This window comes from Asterias amurensis, chromosome 1, assembly GCF_032118995.1.
Source record: "Asterias amurensis chromosome 1, ASM3211899v1".
Lineage (NCBI taxonomy): Eukaryota > Metazoa > Echinodermata > Asteroidea > Forcipulatida > Asteriidae > Asterias > Asterias amurensis.
The window spans coordinates 19,731,502-19,754,893 of NC_092648.1; the positions used below are offsets into that span (position 1 = coordinate 19,731,502).

At 39.7% G+C, this 23,392-nt stretch overlaps 1 protein-coding gene across 2 annotated transcripts in view; it reads left to right on the forward strand.

Annotated features, from left to right (window-relative positions):
• Positions 1–23,392, forward strand: part of LOC139934927 (cytoplasmic dynein 1 heavy chain 1-like) — a 74,258-nt gene that overhangs the window by 3,357 nt on the left and 47,509 nt on the right. For both annotated transcript variants that reach the window (XM_071929388.1, XM_071929465.1), the window contains 26 exons: positions 1,746–1,851; positions 2,369–2,542; positions 3,519–3,774; positions 4,287–4,473; positions 4,942–5,162; positions 5,479–5,699; positions 6,137–6,293; positions 6,860–6,951; positions 7,392–7,608; positions 8,827–8,913; positions 9,995–10,150; positions 11,430–11,564; positions 12,094–12,300; positions 13,081–13,164; positions 14,008–14,187; positions 14,773–14,916; positions 15,364–15,651; positions 15,972–16,075; positions 16,666–16,849; positions 17,523–17,642; positions 18,243–18,383; positions 19,029–19,251; positions 19,776–20,032; positions 20,813–21,022; positions 22,054–22,200; positions 22,542–22,708. In XM_071929388.1, coding sequence (XP_071785489.1) covers positions 1,746–1,851; positions 2,369–2,542; positions 3,519–3,774; positions 4,287–4,473; positions 4,942–5,162; positions 5,479–5,699; positions 6,137–6,293; positions 6,860–6,951; positions 7,392–7,608; positions 8,827–8,913; positions 9,995–10,150; positions 11,430–11,564; positions 12,094–12,300; positions 13,081–13,164; positions 14,008–14,187; positions 14,773–14,916; positions 15,364–15,651; positions 15,972–16,075; positions 16,666–16,849; positions 17,523–17,642; positions 18,243–18,383; positions 19,029–19,251; positions 19,776–20,032; positions 20,813–21,022; positions 22,054–22,200; positions 22,542–22,708 — 4,465 coding nt within the window. The remainder of the gene's footprint in view (positions 1–1,745; positions 1,852–2,368; positions 2,543–3,518; positions 3,775–4,286; positions 4,474–4,941; positions 5,163–5,478; positions 5,700–6,136; positions 6,294–6,859; positions 6,952–7,391; positions 7,609–8,826; positions 8,914–9,994; positions 10,151–11,429; positions 11,565–12,093; positions 12,301–13,080; positions 13,165–14,007; positions 14,188–14,772; positions 14,917–15,363; positions 15,652–15,971; positions 16,076–16,665; positions 16,850–17,522; positions 17,643–18,242; positions 18,384–19,028; positions 19,252–19,775; positions 20,033–20,812; positions 21,023–22,053; positions 22,201–22,541; positions 22,709–23,392) is intronic.

Here is a 23,392-nt window from a genome sequence, read left to right on the forward strand (position 1 = left end):
ACAGTCTATTGACCACCACTGTCAGATTTACCATAACTGACTTAAACTCTAGCTTTACATGTATGTTTGTTTCATGATGCTGCTCTTACACTGCACACTCAATAAACTCATTCGTGCGATATTCAAGATTGGATCATTTGCTTGATGGGAATACAATCTAGTGGGATTTGCAGCTAGACACCATGTACTAAAAGTGCTCTTTGAGTTGTGTTGTTTCTTTATGTTCTCTCGCCTTGGGTGGGTTTATTTGGGGGGGGGGGTCCACTCTCAAAAAGAGCTTTGACATTTTTGTGTCTGGAATTTTAAAATTCAAATGGGAGAACTGTTTTTAAATGCAAAACAGATGGCTGAAAGATAAAACCAAAAAGATGCCAGATGTCTATAGACAATGGAAGCCCACAGTGTTAGGTGTGACGTAGTACAAAAGGACAATATAAAACATATCCTGGGACTGGAATGGTTAGTCTGGAATGAAGTAATTGATTTGCAAACTAAACACTGCTCTTGTTACCCCTGTGACCTATGCTGATTATGCAAAATGGGTGCAGTGGAACAATCAATATTATGGGACACTTTCCATTAAAGGAACACGTTGCCTTGGAACGGACGAGTTGGTCAAAACAAAAGCGTTTGTAACCGTTTTTTATATAATGCATATGGTTGGAAAGATGTTTTAAAAGTAGAATACAATGATCCACACAAGTTTGCCTCGAAATTGCATGGTTTTTCTTCTACTGTGCGAACTAACACGGTCAGCCATTTATGGGAGTCAAAATTTTGACCCCCATAAATGGCCGACGTGTTAGTCGTCGAGGTAAAAGGAAAACCACGCAATTTCGAGGCATGTTTGTGTGGATCATTGTATTCTACTTTTACAACATCTTTCTACCTATATGCATTTTATAAAAAACGGTTACAAACGCTTTTCAAAGACCAACTCGACCGATCCAAGGCAATGTGTCCCTTTAAGGGACAAATTATGCTGTACACACTCATTACATTGTGTAGGCCTGATACTTCATGGAGACAATTGGAGGCTTACATCGTTTTTTGCCCTTGGCTTAGTGCCTCTTAAAATTAGTGGAAATTTTCCCTCAAGGGTGTGCCCTCTACTTAGAAAAACTACCTTGCCCTTAAAAGTACTGTTAGGCATTGCCTCATTTAATAGAGGAATCTGCTTAAGAAGATTATATTGCTTTAAACTTTTCAGCTATGCAAATATAAGCAAGCTACCAGTCACATGTTGTATGTGTCATGTTTTTTTTATTCTCTCTGGTAACCTTGTTCTGCTATAGCTTAACATTGTTTGCTCAGCTGCTTTTAATACTTTTGAAATAAACAATTTTTTTTCTGTTTTGAATCAAACCACGGTTCTTTTCAGACAATAAGCACATTTTGTATTTGATTTGTACTGTAAAGTTCATTCTAATCACTTGTTCAATAAATAATCTTGACAGGTAGGTACATTTCAATTTTGCATTAGGTATAAATACAAACAAATCATTATTTACAATGGTGTACAAACATTAAAAATTCACACAGTGACACCCAAGTCTATATAAGCATCTGAAAAGGATGAATAAATGAAGATTTTATTAACCAGGAAGTACATTTTTATTGGGATTGATGACTCAATTGGTAGCTGATTGGCAGCAGCAACTTACCTCATCTGTAAAAGTTTTAAACAAAACAATTCTAAACTAAAAAATAATAATCATGTCTTGATTTTGTTTGTAATTTTTCAGAAGAGGATGATGATGAGGCAAGTGTGGCATCTGATGCCACAGCAGAGAATGAAGTCACGTACAACATCTCGACTGAAGTGCATTTCACCAACTCTAAGATGACTGGGTCAGTTAAGACACATTAGTAGTTTGTATCAACAATTTCCTTTTTCTCACAATTGGTGAACTGGGCCCAATTGTGTAGAGCTGCCTAATCACAAAAGAAAATATAAGCTACACCAAGCAAAACAAAGTTATGCTAACCAGACTAAGGTTACCAGCCAAAATGTCATGTTAAATGTACAATATGTGACTGGTATCCTGCCCGTTGTTGCTGTTAAGCAGTCATAGACCCCTTACGTGTGGCATCACAAACTTAAACAGCGACCTCACTGAGGTCAAAAGTAGACCACATCGGCTGAGAGTTGTTGGTGGTACACACTATCACATTCCCATTCTTTTACCTCAGTATTATGGGGTTGTTTCACTTTTGTGATAAAGAGGTTCAGCTGTTTAGATGGGGGTTTTTTTTCAGGTAGCTGTTTTATATGTTAATTTTGTTTAATTTTTATTGTCTCCGATTTCACAAAATGTATTTTATCCTGAGTCAAAATACAATTAATGATTTATTTGTATGTTCATAGTGTTGTGTTCATGAAGCGTGGACCTATCATTGATGCAGAGAAATCCATCTCCAGTCAAGTGAGAATCATCAACCTGAGTGAAGGATCTCCCTTTGAGACCCTCCATGCCTACGTCAGCAATGCCATGGCACCCTACTTCAAATCTTACGTCAGGGCGTCTGGCAAGGTGGATAGGTAAGCAGTTGTAGCAGCCAGCCATCATGAAATGTACATCCAGCTAATAGACAGTAAACTCTTAAGTTCTCTGTCAATGCCCACATTTTAACTATATTAGTTTAGTTGAATTACCTTTACTACATAACGTCAAATGTGCATAGGGGAAACGCCAAACAAGCATACAGTCCCACTAAATAGGGACACTTCCTTGATGGCACATCAAAAAGAAACAAAGACATCAGCGAAAATGCAAAACAGCAGTAGAAAACAGGAAATAGTTACAAATCAAGAATTGAAAGTTAAAATTGACTTTAAGTTGAAGATAATTTGGTTAAACTATTTCAAGCTTTGAAGCCATTGGACACAGATTCACAGATTTACACATAATTTACAGGGTTTACAGAAGGTAATGGTGAAAGACTTCCCTTGAAATATTATTCCATGAAATGCTTTACTTTTTGAGAAAACATTAAAATAATTATCAATTTTTGATATCGAGAATAACGGATTTATTTTAAACACAAGTCATGACACGGCGAAACATGCAGAAACAAAGGAAGGTTTTCCCGTTATTGAGCCTAAACTTTCACCGGTTTGTTATTTTATATATATGTATGTTGTGATACACGAAGTGTGGGCCTTTGGACAATACTGTTTACCGATGTTGTGCTAACAAAACAGTGATCATACATTAATTTGGTTCAGCTGTCATGGGATCTTCAATGCAAGCGATTTGAGAATGTTTTGGATCTTAAATGTCCGATGACTGGGGAAACTATTCATCCCTCTCACCCACAATGAATCTTATGGCGTAAACACAGAAAAGTGTCACTTTACAAACCACAAACACTCAAAACAATGAGGGTCGTTCAGGGTGCAAGCTGTATTAGTACTGAAAACTCTCCTGAGAAAACAGTAGAGCACTGAGTGCGCACTTTGTTGCTAATCACACACATTGACCAAAATGTTTTCTTTGATATCCCTCTTGATACAGGGATGGTGATAAGATGGCGCCCTCCGTTGAGAAGAAGATTGCCGAGCTTGAAATGGGCCTCCTCCATCTCCAGCAGAACATTGACATTCCAGATATCACTCTGCCGATCCATCTAGTCGTCTCAACAATGATCAGGAACTGCGCCAAGGAAGGGCGGAAACCCAAAGTCAATGACTTCATGGACAAGGTGGAAGATTCCGTCTTCCTCAATAACCTGCAGCATGGGGTCAACAGGTGGATCAGAGAAATTCAGAAGGTATGGATTAGATGATGACCACAGCAAGGAAAAGACCAGTTTTCTCTCTAGCCACTCGGTGGTCTAGTAGTAAGACATCTGCTCTGGCAATGCAAAGGTCATGGGTTTGAATCCATTCAAGTACTTGTTTTGTGAATCTTAAACACAGGGGTTAACCCCTACTCTTCTCTGATACATGTTCTGTATGTGTTGTTTTTTTGCACTACCATATATTGCCATAGATACCCTTGACCTAAGGCTTTAAGTCCCTATCGAAATAATGGTTTACTCAATAAGGGCTTGCTCAAGGACACAAGTATCTTGACCAAGACTCGAACCCAAACTCTGCTTATAAGAAAAACGAGAGCTTGAGCCTGGTGTTCTTAATCCCTCAGCCACTGTGTTATGAAATTGCTTTTTGTGAGGTTAAATATTGTTAGCTCAATAAGAGTACAATTTTGGCAGGTTCAGCTTTTGAAACGAGTGATATGTTTTTTATGTTTAAGAAATAATGTATGTCCTTCTAATCAAAGGTGACAAAACTTGACCGTGACCCCGGCTCTGGCACAGCTCTTCAGGAGATCAGTTTCTGGTTGAACCTGGAACGAGCACTGATGAAGATTCAAGAGAAGCGAGAGAGCCCTGAGGTAGCCCTGACTCTTGATATATTGAAGCATGGCAAGAGATTCCACGCTACAGTCAGCTTTGATACAGACACAGGTAAGGTCACTGCATTACTCATTCCGGCGTTTATTGGGGGCAGTGTTGTTAGCGCCAGGCCAGTAAACTCCTGATGGTCTCGAGTTTTTCAATTGAATAATAAGAGATCTCACTGAGCTACAAGCCCTGTGGTCTCGACGATTTTCATCCCAAATGAGAGCCGTGTTATCAAGGTGAATCACTAAAATAAGGATCATTCTTGCTTTACAAATGGTTTGAAATTCAGCTTGATTGTCAAACCAAGTTTGTACACTGTACCACATGTATTTTTGCAGTCACAGTCAAGCTTGCCTCGTGAAACAAGATCATCATCAGTCAGATAGGTTATGGGATCTAGTCTCACCGCCACAGGCAAATTTATTTTCCCTCCAAATGAAATGGCAATAAAAGATGTTGGGTTTCAATAGTTTCAATATTTGTTCATATCCGAGACGGTCATATCAAACTCTTTCCTGTATTTTGCTACAGGTTTGAAGCATGCTCTCGCCACAGTAGCCGACTACAGTCCCCTCATGAAGGACTTCCCTCTGAATGATCTCCTCTCGGCCACGGAGCTTGATCGCATCCGTATGGCCCTCGTCAGTATCTTCAATCATCTACGCAAGATCCGCAACACCAAGTACCCGATCCAGCGAGCCCTACGTCTGGTTGAGGCCATATCCAGGGATCTCAGCAGTCAGCTTCTCAAGGTGAAATAGTTTGTCTGCATTTGATGACTTCGGATCCATATACCTGTTTGAAGTCCTCTTCTTAAATATATGCTTTTATAGCCTAATCCAGAGCCTAAGCCAATGCCGAGGTTTCAAATAGGTTCTTAGTCATAACATACTCTTAGAGTTGAAACCAACGGTTCTTTTCAGAACCACCCCAACTCATTAGAGAACGTCGTTACATGGTGTTTACCGCAAACCTTTGTAGTCATTGTTGGAATATCACACCAAACCTCACTTCCGTTTTCACACGGTGCCATTAACCAAATTGACATGCAATTGACTCCATTCAAAGGTTCTGGGCACCAGACGCCTGATGCACATCAGCCATGATGAGTTTGAGAAGGTGATGAGTGCCTGCTTCGAGGTGTTCGGCACATGGGACGATGAATACGAGAAGCTCCAAGGTCTGCTCCGAGATATCGTCAAGAAGAAGAGGGAAGAGAGTCTCAAGATGGTGTGGAGGGTTAACCCTGCCCACAAGAGGCTACAGGGACGTCTGGAACAGATGCGCAAGTAAGAGATTGAGTCGTTTCCTACTATTAACCTTTGACTATTAAAGACAATGCGTCACACTGTTTTGCTTTAGCTGTTTTAAATATGTGTGCATATGCTTCCATGAAATCGTCAAACATCGCTTCTTTTTTTTAAATTACTAAGAATGAATTATGAATTATGAAAAATTAATAAACTCCTTCAAAACACAAATGAGTTACCACACATAGAATTTAAATTTGGCTTGATTGGAATACACTTGTTCTCCTTAAGACGATCAGAGTATACTGGTTGAAACGTTGAGTTGTTCAACCACCAGGTTGTTTTTTCAGAACCACCAAAAATCATGTGTAGAGTTTTATGTTCATGGTGTCATAACAAAGCTCACTAGAATTACCACACCTCTGACTTTGTGAAAAGTTAAACCGATTCTTTGCAATATTTTGTGCTCATTAAAGGTTCCGTCGACAGCATGAGCAGTTGCGCGCAGTCATAGTCAGAGTCCTACGCCCAGCTGTGACCCAGGTACAGGGGAGTCCAGGTACCACACCAGATGAGCCACCAGGTAACATCAATGAGCTCATGATGGATGCTGCTGATGCTAATGCCATAGAGGTCAGTAGAGGTCGTTGGAATTTTTGAGTATAATGTGGTGTTCCATTGGACAAAATTGTAGATGTATTTTTATGGACTTTGTTCCAGGAATTTGAAAAGTGTTTATGTATTTTGTTCCTTAAACAGCAAGTAATAAACCACAAGGGAAACTGACCGTTTATCCAGAGTTCGTTGGTACAAGTCCCACTCAATTCAATTAGTCTTTGTTCAAACCCAAACCTTATTATTAAAATCCCAATATAGCAAGTTTCCACTTGGGTAAGATATAAGCACTAGTTAAAAAAAAAAAAAAAAAATATTATAACATTTCAGACTTGAACTGTTTCTAATAGTTCTTCATGTTACATTTTCTACCTTCTGTTTGGCCTTTGGATTCCTTGTAAGCATGCCATAGATCGAATGTCACTTCAGAGTATTATGGTTTCTTTGACAGCTTGACCAGCTGTATTTTTAATAAAATTGTGTAAATAAAATCTATGAAGTTGTTTTTTCTTGCGATTGAGACGTTTTAAGATGTTTATTGAATAGATTAAGTGACTTGTGTTGTTATTGTTGTTTGTTGTTAGGAGGTGAACCTTGCCTATGAGAATGTGAAGGAGGTGGAAAGTCTTGATGTCAGCAAGGAGGGAAACGAGGCTTGGGAAGCTGCTATGAAGAGGTAACCTTATGGCTCTGATGTTATCATCTGTGTCATGCTTTTCTTTATTTGTTAATAGATGTTAAAAGTTTTATCGCGATGAAGAATATTACTTGGTGTAACACATACACAGGGATGTGTATCAATTACTTTCCCAACCCACATAAAAGAAATCCACAGGCACACCACTCTGGCGGGAATCGAACCCACGACCGTTGCGATTCTAGAGCACAAACTGCTTATTACTAGACCACTGAGCTTCCCCATTAGCTAGATGCAATTCAGATTCTTTAATTCAGCGGTTAACTTGTTTAAAGAAAGTACCGAGTATGCAGTCCATGACACAAATCGGTGTGTGGGTTAAACACAAATTATAGCCTTTGTTACTGTTTGAAAACTTCACTGTGACAAGTTTTTATTATTATACTTGATTTATTACTTTCAATTTTTTCAAACCTCAGATATGATGAGCGCATAGATCGTGTGGAGACCCGTATAACAGCTCGTCTTCGAGATCAGCTCGGGACTGCCAAGAATGCCAATGAGATGTTCCGCATCTTCTCTCGTTTCAACGCTCTCTTTGTGCGCCCTCACATCCGCGGAGCAATCCGAGAATACCAGACCCAGCTTATCCAACGAGTCAAGGATGACATTGAATCACTTCATGACAAGTTCAAGGCGAGTCTTGATATCATCTTAAGATCTCACAAATTTATTTTGATGTGATTTTAAGCAACTTCAACTCAGGGCATTGTGTATATGAAATGATTTAAGGAGGTTGTTCTCCTTTAACAGTGGTCCGTAAGCCAGATGTAGTGAAAAACATCTAGCCAGAGTTAGTAAAAAAAAAACATCGGAAGACCAGTAAAAAAGAATTCCTGTATGGTATTGTTGGCAGTAGCGTGGTATCATATGACAACATGCAAATTACCACACCTAAACTACAGATGGTCCAAATGACTTCATATAAGTGGAACAAGCCCTTAGAGCAGTGAAAATTTGTGAAAAGTCTGATTTTAGGTTGAAATAGACTTTGATACATCATGATTTGTTTTGAGAAATGCTCTGGAAAATTTCAAATTGTTAATTTACTGTGGGTGTTTATTTAATCACTCTGTGTCACCATCATAATGTATGCTCACGCAGGGTTTTTTTTTTTTTTTTTTTTACTTTTTGTTGTGTTTTATTTTTTGGGGGGAGGGTATGTTGTTGTTTTTTGTGAGTACGCTCTCCTTCATATGTTCTGAACCATCAGAAATGAGCCTTTAGACTCTTGAAAACAAGCCATCTAGAAGCGATCTGTCAAAGATATGATTGATTTCACCCAGGTGTGGCTATCAGCCCCAGAGATTTGTTTACTATTCCTGTGGGAAGTATTAAAGGGGCAAACAATCAATCCAGCGTAATTTGACATTTTGACATAGTTCTCAATATGGAACATAGAATTTTTTATTTTATTTTTCAGACTATTTTTTAGTGGTGGAGTAAACATAATTTGTTTACTAACAGCATGTTGACACTAGTACAATGGCTTTATCGAGGGTTTTAATATAAATATTGCACTCCGGTATTTGTGGATATCTTTTCACAGCAAAAAATGGTTGTAGTCATGAATTGCATAATCAGTAAGCTTTCATACTAAAATTAAATTTATCCTTACCAATTGACCCAATTCACCTGACGTCATCATCAGAAAAGTCTTGAATCCGCCATACTGGTGGGCAATTTCACTGTGCGTTTTTTTTTATATATATAACTCTATGCTGTGCAGTATGCAGTGAAGTTAACCTAACTGCCCACCAACAAGGTGAGCGTGGCATCAGTCGCCGCGGTGATGTACGTGCAAGGGGTCAGTATCATAAATTATACTGTTATGCTTTCTTGTTTTTATTGTAGATCCAGTATCCACTTAGCAAGGCTTGTAGGATGAGTAAAGTACGAGATCTTCCTCCAGTGTCAGGATCCATCATCTGGGCCAGACAGGTATGTCATCTTCCTCTCCCCCCTCCTAAGTCATGATCAGGACAGGGCCCGATTTCATAAGCATGTAAGCACAAAAACTTGTTATGAGCTGAAAAACCTTGCTTAGTAGATACAGGTAACCAGCCATTATTCCATGACATTTTTACATTGCTGTGGCTGGTGCCCCACTTATTTTTTGGTATTAAGCAAAGATATTTTCTAAGCAGTATTTCTGCTTAACAGCTTTCAGGAAATTGGGCCATGTGATTTATCAGCAGTTTTCATTGACCACCTTTGTTGGCTTTCAGATTTTCAATGTCACAGAGACGAAAGACTTTGCTCTTGTTATGTTCAAACTTGTAGATTTAAAATTTATTAGTGGTGATGTAAAGAGACTTTAAACGTCAAGAGTATAACAAGACTATTTCTTGCATGTTCATCAGGGCCCAATTTCATAAAGCCTGTATATACACAACAACTTGCTAAGCACAGAAAAATATTGCTTAAAGGAACACGTTGCCTTGGATCGGACGAGTTGGTCAAAACAAAAGCGTTTGTAACCGTTTTGTATATAATGCATATGGTTGGAAAGATGTTTTAAAAGTAGAATACAATGATCCACACAAGTTTGCCTCGAAATTGCGTGGTTTTCCTTCTACTGTGAGAACTAACACGGTCGGCCATTTATGGGAGTCAAAATTTTGACCCCCATAAATGGCCGACGTGTTAGTCGACGAGGTAAAAGGAAAACCACGCAATTTCGAGGCATGTTTGTGTGGATCATTGTATTCTACTTTTACAACATCTTTCTACCCATATGCATTTTATAAAAAACGGTTACAAACGCTTTTCAAAGACCAACTCGACCGATTCAAGGCAACGTGTTCCTTTAATAGAAATAGAGTACCAGCCAAAATTACATGAAGTTTACATTGTTGTGACTGGTGCCCCACTCAAGCAGTATTATATGCTTAACAGCTTTATGAAATTGGGCCCTGGTCCCTCTCTGGTAAGTTTTTCTTCATTCAACCCCAAATCTTAAATCTTAAATTGTATGATTTCTAGGAATAACAGGTGAAAATTCTGACCTTACCACACACAGATTGATCGTCAGCTGGGTGCCTACATGCACCGTGTCGAAGACGTCCTCGGCAAGGGCTGGGAGAACCACGTTGAAGGACAGAAACTCAAGGCAGATGGGGACAGCTTCAGAGCCAAGCTCAATACCCAGGAACTCTTTGACGACTGGTCTAGAAAGGTAATCGACCCTCAAGACACTTTGTGGAATGTCTCTGAAAACGGTCTCAAGCCCCTCGAATGCTCCAGCAAAAAGTAAACTGATAAAATGAATATTTCTGCAGTTTGAACTCCCTTTTTGGTTGAGATTACAGGCCACATATCTCTTTACAAAAGCAGTTCTGCATAGAAAGGTAATCGACCCTGAAGACAACTTGTTGGATGTCTTGAAAACAGTTTCAAGCTTATCGAATGCTCCAGCAAAAGTGAACTGATAAAATGAATAACTCTGCAATTTGAACCCCCTGTTTGGTTGTGATTGCAGGCCAATATCTCTGAACAAAAGCAGTTCTGCATAACAAATAATTGATAATTCGACAAAATTGTATTTTCATGAAAACAGATGAGGTCTTCAGATTGAAGTGCAGGTGGCATAATTGTCTGACAAAAGTTATCTCAAAACAACCTTGTTTAAGACCTTTTTGTGGGGTGGAGTGGTTTATCTTTTTCCAGTCTGTATGACTTCTGATAATAGATATCATACCAATGTAATTGATTGACAAGTTAAGGTCGATGAACTCATGTTTTGCTTTGACGCAAGGGCATTACACACATTCCTCATGAAATAAATTGTTACTTTACAACAACAAAAATTAAATCAAGTACTTGATGATACAATTTTGATAGACAAGGTAGTTGTATTAGTTCATCCAGGCCTGGAATTTCATCTGTTTGAGGGCAGGATTGTTTCAATTTTGCAAGAGGCTCTTTTAGTCTACTGGGAGTGTTTGAAGGGGCACCGAGGCCAAGACAGGGCAACATAGGCTGTGTCCCCCACATAAATTGACTTTAATCATTGTTACAGACAAGATAACCTAACATTTAGGCTGTTTTTGTCCATTTGTTTCTAATTCAAAAACCAGAACCAATGAACAATATACTGAATGGATACAAACTGGAAATGTCAAATTTGACTCATAAAATTCTACATCCAATAAAACACTTTGTCACCCTACAACTTGGATAAATAGTTGTCTTTAATATTTCTGAACTGAACACAGTTCTTTTTCTGTGCAGTTTCAGTCACAGAACAAAAGGTCATGCACCTTTTTAGTATATTTTGTGAGGAGGATGGATAGAGTAATACCACCAACTTCTCCGGAAGATGATTAGAGTATTCTGATCAAAACATTGATTTGTCAACCACTGGTTCTTTTCAGAACCAACACTGCTCAAAAGAGATTTACACGGTGTTACTGCAAAATCTGACCAGACTATTTTCTTATCACTCAACCTTGTAGGTTCAAATGCGTCAGCTGGGTGTGTCTGGCCGCATCTTCACCATCGAGAGTCAGAGAACCAGACAAGGAGGCAAGGGAAATCTCCTCAAGCTTAAAGTCAACTTCCTCCCAGATATCATCACATTGTCCAAAGAGGTAAGGTCGTGTCTGATGAACTGACTGTTGGGGTTTAGGTGAAGGGCAAGGGGCAGACATCAAACCCCCCTTCTTTAATGTGACCGCGAGGATGTTGTGGGCATGAGGAAACTAGCTTTGAAGTTCTGTGTTGTTGATGTATTGAATCTGTTTATTGGTGAAGAGAGTCAGGGTTCTTCCCATGCACAATGTAGTGATCAGGCTGTTATAAGCGAATTACTTGCCGATATGTGCAAATTCTGGGCGCTATGCAAACAAAAATTTAAAATAACATTTAGTAGAGAGTAGTAGTGTCTGCTGATTTCCTACCTTCTGCTCAGGTAGTAGTTCATAAGCAGGACAGTTCTTTTCAGAACTGAGAAGTCTCCTGAATTCCTTAAAATCTACTCTGCGACAGTAGAATATAAAACAAGACAAGTTCTCAAAGGATCATAATCTACCCAGCAAGTAGATATACACAAGGTGTTACCGCAAAAAAAATGTACAAAAATATCAAGTAATAATCCACCACTTGTTGTCTTGTTAACAGGTACGCAATCTGAAGTGGCTTGGGTTCCGTGTTCCCCTGGCCATCGTCAACAAGGCCCATCAGGCTAACCAGCTGTACCCATTTGCCATCTCCCTGATTGAGAGTGTGCGTACCTACGAGAGGACATGTGAGAAGGTGGAGGAGAGACAATCCATCTTCCTCCTTGTGGCTGGTCTCAAGAGGGAGGTACAGGGACTGATTGCTGAGGTAAGACGCTGTGCATCTTAAGTCAAGTCAAGTCTGTCCTGGGCTTGATTCCACATTGCAAGTAAAAATTCATCTTAAGGCAAATTGTCAGTATTATCATAATGACTTGTATTGTGAAATTTTTGCCATAAAATGCTGAGAATATTTCTATTCCCCATGGACAGGACGCCAGTCAGTCCATCGCAGGTTGCTTTCCAGCTCTGGCAGTACCCAGGTGACTCCTGTGTGAAGAGATATTATGATTAAGTGTCTTGCTCAAGCACACAAGTGTCACGACTGACCAGGCTAGGATTCAAACCCACATTTTGTAAATAAAAGAGCTTGAGTCCATCTTCTTAGACCACTCTGCCTTGACACTCCACATGCATCTTAGGGTTGTCAATTCCTTGTGGCTGCATATGTGTCCTCAAGAAATCCATCCATAAAACGAATGAGGATTCTCGATTTGCATAAAGCAAGAAGGAAACTGAAAATAAAGTGGTGTTTGATGCTTCTATTAATACCAAAGAGTTCCATATATATTGACCCAATGCAGAAGCGAAACACACCTCCTAAAAATGCGCGTCAACCATTTCCATCAATTTGGGTGCAATTTCTCTGTGTATATTTTGACTCCCAAATGGCGGACAGGATAGGCGCACGTAAATGCACTCATCATGCAAGGAGTCAATAGTCAATATTTTTATCAAGGTTCTAACCTAGCCTTACAATCACTATTTTCTTTGTGTTATTGTTGGATAATCACTGATACTTAATCACGTCTTGGTTTTGGCCTCTTAGGGTGTCGCCCTCGTGTGGGAGTCTTACAAGCTGGATCCATATGTGCAGAAGCTGGCTGAGGCTGTCTTCAACTACCAGGAAAAGGTAATAATAAACAGGACATTTGTAAAGGAAAAGGAAGAGAAAAGCAGAAACACCACAACAACTTTGAGGAAACTAAACTAATCAGCATACAGGAGCAAGTTGGGCTTGGTTACTAGAGTTTACTAGACTTAACCATAATCGATCAAGATGTTTTTTGAAAGGTTGTAAGATGAAGAAAAAGAAGTAAATTTTAACAAATCTCCTGGATATTGGTTTAATGATAAATGGTAGGTTTTTGCAAGTACAAAATTATGGCAATCATTAAGATAATAATTATTTTTGTATTAAAGTATAGAAATTTAAGAAATGACCATGGCGGAGAATTACATATTTTCTGTTTACTATATCAGCGCCTTGGTACCATATTTTGACAAATCAATCAATTAGAGGTGTTTGAGTGAAACACAGATTTCACATGCATGATTGACTAAAGGTTGGCACCCGAACTTGCTCCAGCTTACACTTGCATCAGTCAATCAGTTTCATGTAAATTAACTCCGTATTTAGCATATCAGTAGAAAACAAAGTACTTCATGTATTAGGGGGGTTTATCTGCACGTTATGCGAGCAAACATGTGAGTGGAACGTCAACAAATTGTGTTGTTTCTAGGTGACGTCACCACTTTGGGCTTATTTCATGCCCACGTATGACGTCTCCAAGTACGTACCTGATGTGAAAAATGGTCACTTCACATATGCTAAAAACATGAGATTTTAACCACACAATTTTATGACGTTCCTGTTCACGTACTTGCTCACGTAACGTGCAGCTAAACCTTGCTATTAAATGTGAATGTGAGTGGGATCTGATCAATCTATCTTCACTTCTCCCCCCCCCCCCAGGTGGATGACCTCCTTCTTGTAGAAGAGAAGATTGACAGTGAAGTACGCTCTATAGATCACTGTGACTACAACGCCAACGTCTTCACAGAGATCTTGAGTCGCATCCAGAAAGAGGTGGATGATCTCAATCTGCACTCCTACTCTAATCTGCCGCAGTGGGTCGCCAAGCTAGACACAGAGGTATGTCAATATGAGATAAGGAATTGTTGCCCATCAGTTGTTTCCATGGATGAGTGGAATATCTCACGGTTTGTCTGGTTTTTTGTGCGTATTTTTCTCAGCCTGTATCAGAATTTTCTGAAACAGCTGTTCTCCGTTAGTATTTTATTATTATTATTGTTTATTCAGCCGATTCTATAATACAAGTCTATTATTCAAAAAACCTTCCGGATGGGATTGGCTTACTACTGCCTAACATCTGGTTGTAAAACAAGTAGAGTAAAAAAGTATATAACAAGTTATGTAAACAAAACAAAAGCTAAGAAAAATGAAGTATAAATAAAAAACATGTACATGTACATATACATCAAAGATTAGCAATTTAATTATAACACTAGAAGCATGAAACATTTGGGAGTAAAGCCAGTTTTTAAAAGTGGAAAAGGGTACAAAACAAAAAAACATTGTGATGTAAAATTTAAAATGCACAAAGCACCTCAAGTTAAGAATGTGAAAAGAATAGATGAACCCTGCAAGAAATGAGCATTGCAAAAGAATCAAGTTTTTATTAGATAATTAAATCACTTAACTGTCCCCCATGTGTAGGTTGAGAAGCGTCTTGCCAGACGTCTACAAGCCGGTCTCCAAGCCTGGACTCAGTGTCTCCTTGGTAAAGACAAAAGTATCGAGGACACCATGGATACAGACGTCTCCAACAAACACAAACCAGGAGGAGAACCACAAATCACTGTAAGCCAAGTTTTTTATATCAACAAATATTCAGCTATTGAGAAATTATCAGAAAGAGGGTTTTGTTCAACTTTCTTGTTGATTGAGTTAACCTACTGAGTTCAATTTGCAATGAAAAGACTGCAACAGACTGTTTGAGAGAAGACCAGCAACTGACTTCATGAAACTTTACACAACAAATGCATAAGTTCACTGGTGCAAGATTTATTGTTTTAGTTTTGCACAATTTGCGCAATAAATATTGCGCATTTGGATTTGCACAGTTACGTACATTTTTTGTGAAATCAGTGGCTGTCCTTTTAAAAACCTCAATGGATAGTTTTAACTCTGAGTGAAAAAGCAACAGGGTGAACTCAAAAGTTGTCTGGAGCTTCCACAAGTCTTTCAAAAATACACTTGGTAACAAATTCTGATTTGTCTTGTCTTTTTTTTTGTTTCTTTATGCAGGGTTTAATCCACGAGATTCGCATCACCAACCAAGTCATGTACCTGTCCCCGCCCATAGAAGAGGCTCGCTTCCAACTGATGCAGCAGCTGTTTGCATGGCAACGCATCATCACCGGCCTGAAACGCCTAGAGAGCTCTCGTTACCAAGTAGGCATCGAGCAGCATGAGTCCAATAAGACGGCCGTCTACCGGACTCTCCTTAGTAAGCTGCCTGATGGACCTCAGGTCCTTGAGCAACCGTACGCTGCTATCGAGAAGATCTTGAGGGAGGTCCAGGAATACGTTAAGGTCTGTAAAATGTTGAACTTTTTTTTCTTCTTTTTTTTATACATTTATTTCCATATTGTCTTAACAAGGTGATACAATATACTGAGGTAATAATGAATAGCATAAACTGAGTTATTTTAGGATTAACAAAGCAAAGAAAGGAAACAGTATGGAGGCTGATCTGATAAGCTAAGGCTTGTAGTAATCAGCCTGTGGACAGAAGACGTAGGCATGCAAAAATGTACATATCAACTCACAAAAAAAACCATAAAAACTTCACTTATGAAATGAAAATTATGTCTTTGAAAAAGTAACAAACGATCTTTACATTATATTGGTAGGAGTGGCTTCAATACCAGTCCCTTTGGGACATGCAACCACACAATGTGTACACCAGGATTGGTGATGACCTGAAACTCTGGATGCAACTTCTCGTGGAAATCAGGTATGATATGAAGTCATTGGAGTAGGGCGCCCTCGCAGAGAGCTGTATATTGAGACGGTTGCGAGTGGTTGCTGGATGCCATTTCGATCCAAATGCAACACAACCGAATGCTCGGTCTAGTCTGGCACGCTGTTTTTCGCCCACGTATTTTTTAGACACTAAATGGATTCTAATTGCAAGTTGTTGCAACTCTCAAAACACAGCTCTACCCTAGACTAGAGGTCAAAACGAGACCAGTTTACAAAGCAGAAATTCAACTAACATGGTAAAGGATGCTATTTGGCCAAATCTTCTGCAATTTCTGCTGCGGTTATGGCTGCAGTAATAGTGTTGAAGAAAAGGACTTTTTAAGCAGCCATACAACTGTTAATGGCCTGACAATTCGACCCTAACAGAGTCAATTTCGAAGGTTTAATGACGACACAAAACGCATAAACAGGTATATATGTGTGACATTACAGTCAAGTGGACATACATTACTAGAGAGAGAGAGGGATAGTCAGAAAGCACATTGCAAAAACCAGAAGCAGATACAACATCCTATTTTCAGAAGCAGATTATTTACATTTTTTTTCTCCTCATGGCTACAGACAATCTCGCACCACCTTTGACAATGCGGATACCCGTAAGGAGTTTGGTCCCATCGTGGTGGACTACGGCAAAGTCCAGTCTAAGGTCAACATGAAGTACGACTCCTGGCACAAGGAGATCCTGAGCAAGTTTGGGAATAATCTCGGCACTGAGATGGCTGAGTTCCATGGGTCCCTTGCCAAGGTGAGTGCTTTCGCATTGTTTAGGGTAGATTCAAGACAGGTCCATACGGGGCGGGAAGAATACACTCCCTTCATCTTCGTGAGGCAAAACAAATATTACTTGTTTGCTGTGAATCTTTAGTCGTCAGAGTTGTTAGCATCTTAAATAGATTTTTGGTTTATGATTTGATCAGGAAGTTATAACCAACACTTTTCGTGATATTGTTATACATCAACAGTGCAATTACGCCAATAATGGAATCAGTAGGAAATGAGAAGAAATGTTCAGTTTTAGATGTGGGAGAAAAACCCCAAAGAGGGGGAAACCCACGCAATCCAATATGGACTGAAAGCCAATCCACATGTAAGGCTCTGATCTGAGGTTTAAATCGAACTGGGGTCAACAGAAGTGTTAGGCAGGGAAAGAAACCACTTGGCCAAATCTGATCCCCAATACAAATAGTAATAATAATGGCTTCTTATATACTGTAGCACTCATATCCATTACTCAGTGACGCTCAAGGCGCAAACATTCAGTATTTTCCTTCAAGGTATTGTAAAGCTTTGTTTTTGAAGTATGAAACCTTTTTCCTTTACATAGCACCATGTATTAGTTTACATGGTGCTGTGGCGCAATATCCAGCCAATCAAACCAGGAACACCATGCTATTATTGTTGTATTTTTCATTCCATAGTCTCGTACAGAGTTGGAGCAGCACTCTGTGGACACAGCCAGCACCTCTGATGCAGTCAGCTTCATCACCTACGTACAGAACCTCAAGAGGAAACACAGAGCCTGGGAGAAGCAAGTGGAGGTAAGTCACACTGTGGCAACCACGGTAGGGACATGGGGGTAGCAAGTACCAGGCATGGGGTTTCTCAGGATTGTTTCTGATTTCAGGTTTTCTTTTTCAAAATTGTCTTGAAAGAAGTGAAGCAGTCACAATGGGAGAGCAAAATTGTCCCTGTTGGTGTAAATATCTGTGGCTTACTTTATTTGTGGTGATGCACATAGTCCGTAAACCTCCTGTAAACATTCGTGAGGTTCCCAGATCTAGATTAAGGAGGAGCCCAGGCTCGCAAGTAATTTTCAGGAGTTTTCATAATTGGCAAATGTCATCCCTGAACTACAATGATGCACAAAGTAACATGTAGTCATGGTAGAATTAAGTCGTGGTGCAGGTATTTATAAGGCATGTGAATTTAAGAATGCACAGTGTGTAACTGGTGATGCACAAACATGAAACGGGGATATTTTAGAAAAACATGAGACTGTCACAAACAGTTGATTACTCTTTGTTCCACCAATAAAATTATACTGTCTCAGATGTAGCCTGACGACAACTTTGAACCCAGAACCAATCAGTTTTTTAAGAACCCGTCAGTTTATTGACATTGTTGTTACTGTTCCTTAGATGTACCACGGAGGACAGAAGCTGTTGGAGAGACAGCGCTACCAGTTCCCGTCCAGTTGGTTGTATGTGGATAACATTGAAGGAGAGTGGGGAGCATACAATGAGATCATGAAACGCAAAGATACTGCCATTCAACAACAGGTTAGTACAATACTCATCATGAACCCTGTAAATTAAGTCTCGTGCACATTTGACCATCATGTCTTATCGAAGCAGCTTGCTCTCTCTTTCCTGAGTCAGAGAGCTGCGCAAGTAGTAGGCTCCGCCAACGACGCACGTGTGGTGCACCTCTCCAATGCCTTTCTGCACAACTCTGCTGTGCGCGCCAAGATATGCGCACGCATGTCGGACCTTACTTGTCGGACCTTCGCTGCGTTGTAATTGGTCAATACGCAATGGGGCGGAGCTTAGTGGATCGGTCTTTTGGAACTTGTAAAGAAGTTAACATCTCGCTAATAAGACATAATATTTGCACGTTTCCTTTCAAAATCACTTCATTGCCCAACCCCTACCATACAAATTTCCTTGAGTTTTGCCAAAATGAAGGGTTCAGACAAACTGAAGGCTGTAGACCCAAATAAGAATTGCTTTTCACAGGGTCAGGCATTCCAATCTCGTCCAAGTCCTCAAATGTTGGTAAATAAAGACACAGGAGAGAAGGATATTGGAGGATCACCTGTGGGCAGAAAAGATCGAGGGAGTACGTAGTAATGGGGTCTTAAGAATGAGAAAATCTATAGTTATCATAATAATCCCATTGACTCCTGTTAACTTCTGCCTTTTTAGGTCGCTAGTCTGCAGATGAAGATAGTGACCGAGGATCGTTCCGTCGAGGGCCGTACCACTGAGCTCCTGACAGAGTGGGAAAAGAACAAACCAATCGACGGTGAACTCCGACCAGATCTCGCCACCAACGGTCTGGCGATTTTCGAGGGCAAGTTTGCCCGTCTCAAAGAAGATCGAGACAACATCAGCAAGGCCAAGGAAGCTCTCGAACTCCAAGAGATCGGTAAGTCGTCTTGAATTTTTTTCTTTTTTAATAATTTTTTTTTTATTGAGGGGGCTATATGAAGCCGTATTAAATTCAAGTACTAAAGTTGTAAGAATGTTGGGGTAATTTCCTTTTTTCTTCTTCTTTTTCTTTTCCTTTTTTATTATTATTTATTAATTAGCCCCAAAGTACTGTAAAACGTCTACCTAGTGTATGTGGAGCTTAGCCCTTGTGCTCAATAAAATATTCCTACTTTTTTCAAGGATCAATTCCTGTAATGCAAACAGTTGTTGATGGCTTGGTGTTTCGACCCCAGCAGAGTCTTTTTCAAAGGCTAAAATAGCTAAGAAATAGCTGCATCAGTTGACCAAACCCAAAGTATCTGTGTCCTTAGTTGACGATATATCATGTTTCTAATGTACAATTTCTACACTAACAAAACAATTCCAGATAAATTTTGTCAGCTCTTTTTACCAAATCATCAGCCACTTCTGGGCATATTCTATTGCAAACATTCAACTGTAACGTCTTTCCTCCTCTAGGTGTGGTGAGCCCGAGCGAAGAGCGCGTTCAAGTGGCCCTGGAGGAACTCCAAGATCTGAAGGGCGTCTGGTGTGAGCTCGCCCGTATCTGGGAGCAGATCGACGAGCTGAAAGAGAAACCGTGGCTGTCTGTCGCTCCTCGTAAACTACGTCAGAGTCTTGACGGACTCATGACCAGCCTCAAGGGGCTGCCGGGACGTCTGCGACAGTATGCCTCCTACGAGCACGTACAGAGAGTCCTCAAAGGATACGCTAAGGTACTTCACTTTTTCTTGGAGTTTATTTTTCAACTTTACCTATTCACTTCAGGCCAGGAACAGCCAGGAAACTAGTCACAAACATACATTTTGCTGCCATTTTATATTAGATTTAAAAGCTCACTTATTCTAACACAAGTTGCCATCTTTAAATTCAGAAGGTGTCTTGTCCAATTAACAGTTACATGGGTTTTTCTCCCTCTCTTTCTCTGAAATTTCAATTTGTAAAAAAAGCTAATTCCATTACTGATGATTATGTGTACATGTCTATCCATTGAAAATGCGTACTTCATGTCCAAACAATGGGAGAACAAACAGAAGTCCTCTATTTGGCAATTCGACATTCATGTATTGTATGAGTAAATCCAAAGAAGTCGGGGTTGAACAAAGACAAATTTAGTAAAATGAACCCCAAATTAAAAAAAGAATTACTCAGTCAGTTTCTAAATAGGACTTGAATGAAGATAGTCTGGGTTATCTGGTTTTACGGTAGCACTTTATGTAATCTTTTTTGAGTAGTGCTGGTTCTGAAAAGAATAATTGGTTGGCAACTCAGTTGACAACTCAGTCAGCTTTCTCCAGAAGACGATCAGAGCATACTGATTGAAACGTCGAATTGAAACCAACAGTTCTTTTCAGAACCCACCCAACTCACTTAGAGATTATCATTACATGGTGTTACCGCAAACCTTTATATGCAGTCAGTTTCTGTTGTGGTTTATAACTTGATAAACCCTAACGAGTCTCCACTCACGTTATATTCTTTTTTCTCGCTACCAGGTAAACATGCTGGTGGTGGAGCTGAAGTCTGAAGCCTTAAAGGAGCGCCACTGGAAACAACTGATGAAGCGTCTGAGAGTCAACTGGGTCCTATCTGAGCTGACTCTGGGACTGGTGTGGGACGTGGACCTACAGAAGAATGAGGGCATCGTACGGGACATCATCAACGTGGCTCAGGGTGAGATGGCTCTGGAGGAGTTCTTGAAGCAGGTGGGTTCTGTTTTCATTCATCAATAATAATAATAAGTGGCGGCTTCTTATATAGTGCCAATATCCATCACTCGGCGACACTCATGGCGCTTCAACATTCAGTATTTTCCTTCAAGGTATTGTGGAGCTATGCTTTGAAGTATGAGACAAATTTCTTCACATAGAACCATGTAATGGTTTACAAGGTGTTGTAGTGCAATATGCAGCCAATTCAACCAGGAACACAGGGGTGAACCCCCTTATACATTACACTGCTCTAAGAAGAAATTTGTTAAGCAATTCTTTCAGCTAAAACAGCTCTATGGAATTGGCTCAAGGTTAATCCATTGGTCTCGGGATTGTGTATATGTTCAGAAATAAGATATTGAAAAAACAGGGAGCTAGATAGCTCAGTTGTTAGAGCGCCGGCACTTGAATCCAGAGGTTGCAGGTTCAGTTCTGGCTCTAGTTATTTTTTATTTTGTCAACCCCCTCCCCCCCCAAAAAAAAAAATCAGAACTATGTAAACAATATAAAAAAAAGTGCCTGATTGGTATTTTTTTTCAACTAACAGCAGACTTATACAAATATTGTTTAAAGGCAGTGGACACTATTGGTAATTACTCAAAATAATTATTAGCATAAAACTTTACTTGGTAATGAGTAATGGGGAGAGGTTGATGGTAAAAAACATTGTGAGAAACGGCTCCCTCTGAAGTTTTCCACGAATTTGATTTCAAGACCTCAAGTTTAGAATTTGAGGTCTCGAAATCAACCATCTAAAAGCACACAACTTCGTGTGACAAGGGTGTTTTTTCTTTCATTATTATCTCGCAACTTTGACGACCGATTGAGCTCAAATTTTCACAAGTTTGTTATTTTATGTATTTGTTGAGATACACCAAGTGAGAAGACTGGTCTTTGACAATTACTAATAGTGTCCACTGTCTTTAAATTTGAAACCCTCATGGCCATAATTGTTCTTGGTGGTATTCCATATCCCCTCTTGATCTATAGCTTCCTAATGGCTGGTCATATTATGTCTTGTACAGGTGCGTGATGTATGGCAGTCCTATGAGTTGGAGCTGATCAACTTCCAGAATAAATGCCGAGTCATCAGAGGCTGGGATGACCTCTTCACAAAGGTCAAGGAGCACATCAACAGCGTGGCAGCTATGAAGCTATCCCCGTACTACAAGGTGGGGAAACATTTCTCTTATAATAAACATAGATCTCCCTGGATCAGATTATTGTGCTCTGATCATCTTCAGGCGAAATGCTGGAGCCAATCCAAGCGCACTGACCACAACGTCAAGCTGTCAACCACCAGGGCCCATTTCCATGGCTCTGCTTACCGCTATCACCATTCTCTGCTTACTGTGCAAGTGCTGAATATGCGCTAGCTGAAGGCTTGCGTTAAAACTTTGTTATTGTACATATGTATGTTACTGTTCGTGTTTAGCGCCATGAGCACTTTTATGGATTTGTGCACTTTATAAGTCTTCATTGTTAATATAATTATTTTTTTTATCTTCGTCAGGTATTTGAGGAGGATGCGCTAGCCTGGGAGGACAAACTAAACCGCATCAATGCCTTGTTTGATGTATGGATTGATGTCCAGCGTCGTTGGGTCTACCTGGATGGCATCTTCTCTGGGAGCGCTGATATCAAGCATCTCCTGCCTGTTGAGACTCAGAGATTCTCAAGGTACGTCTACAGCCTTAGATGTTGTTGCCATTTCTGAAATATCACGTAATGCGTGTATTAAGGTGCAAGCCTTTGAACCTTGATACCTGGGCCCAATTTCATGAGTGAAGCCTTTTGGTAGTTACTCAAAATAATTATTAGCATAAATTCTTACTTGCTAACGAGTAATGGAGAGCTGTTGATGGTATAAAACTTTGTGAGAAACAGCTCCCTGTGGAGTAACATAGTTCTTGAGAAAGAAGTAATTTCTCACTAAAATAGAAATAGATGCTGAGGTCTCGAAATCAAGCATCTGAAAGCACACAAGTTGTGCAACAAGGGCATTTTTTCTTCCATTATTCAACTTCAACGACCAATTGAGCTCAAATTTTCACAGGTTTGTTACTAAATGTATATGTTGAGATACACCAGGTGAGAAGACTGATCTTTGACAATATACCGTTAGTGCCCAGTGTCTTTAGAGCAAAAAAACTAGCCTATTGAAGTATTGTTTGTTGAAACCCAAGGTTCACAAGAGAATTGAGTACAAACAAGACTTACACAGTTTATTAGTATTCATACAGTTTACAGCTGAGAGGTCAACTAGTTGAACTCTGGTTTAGTTATTTGTTTGTTTAAGAATTGGTGAGTGTATAATTATTTTAGATAATAGAGCTTAATAAGATGAACTTCCTTTCATCAACT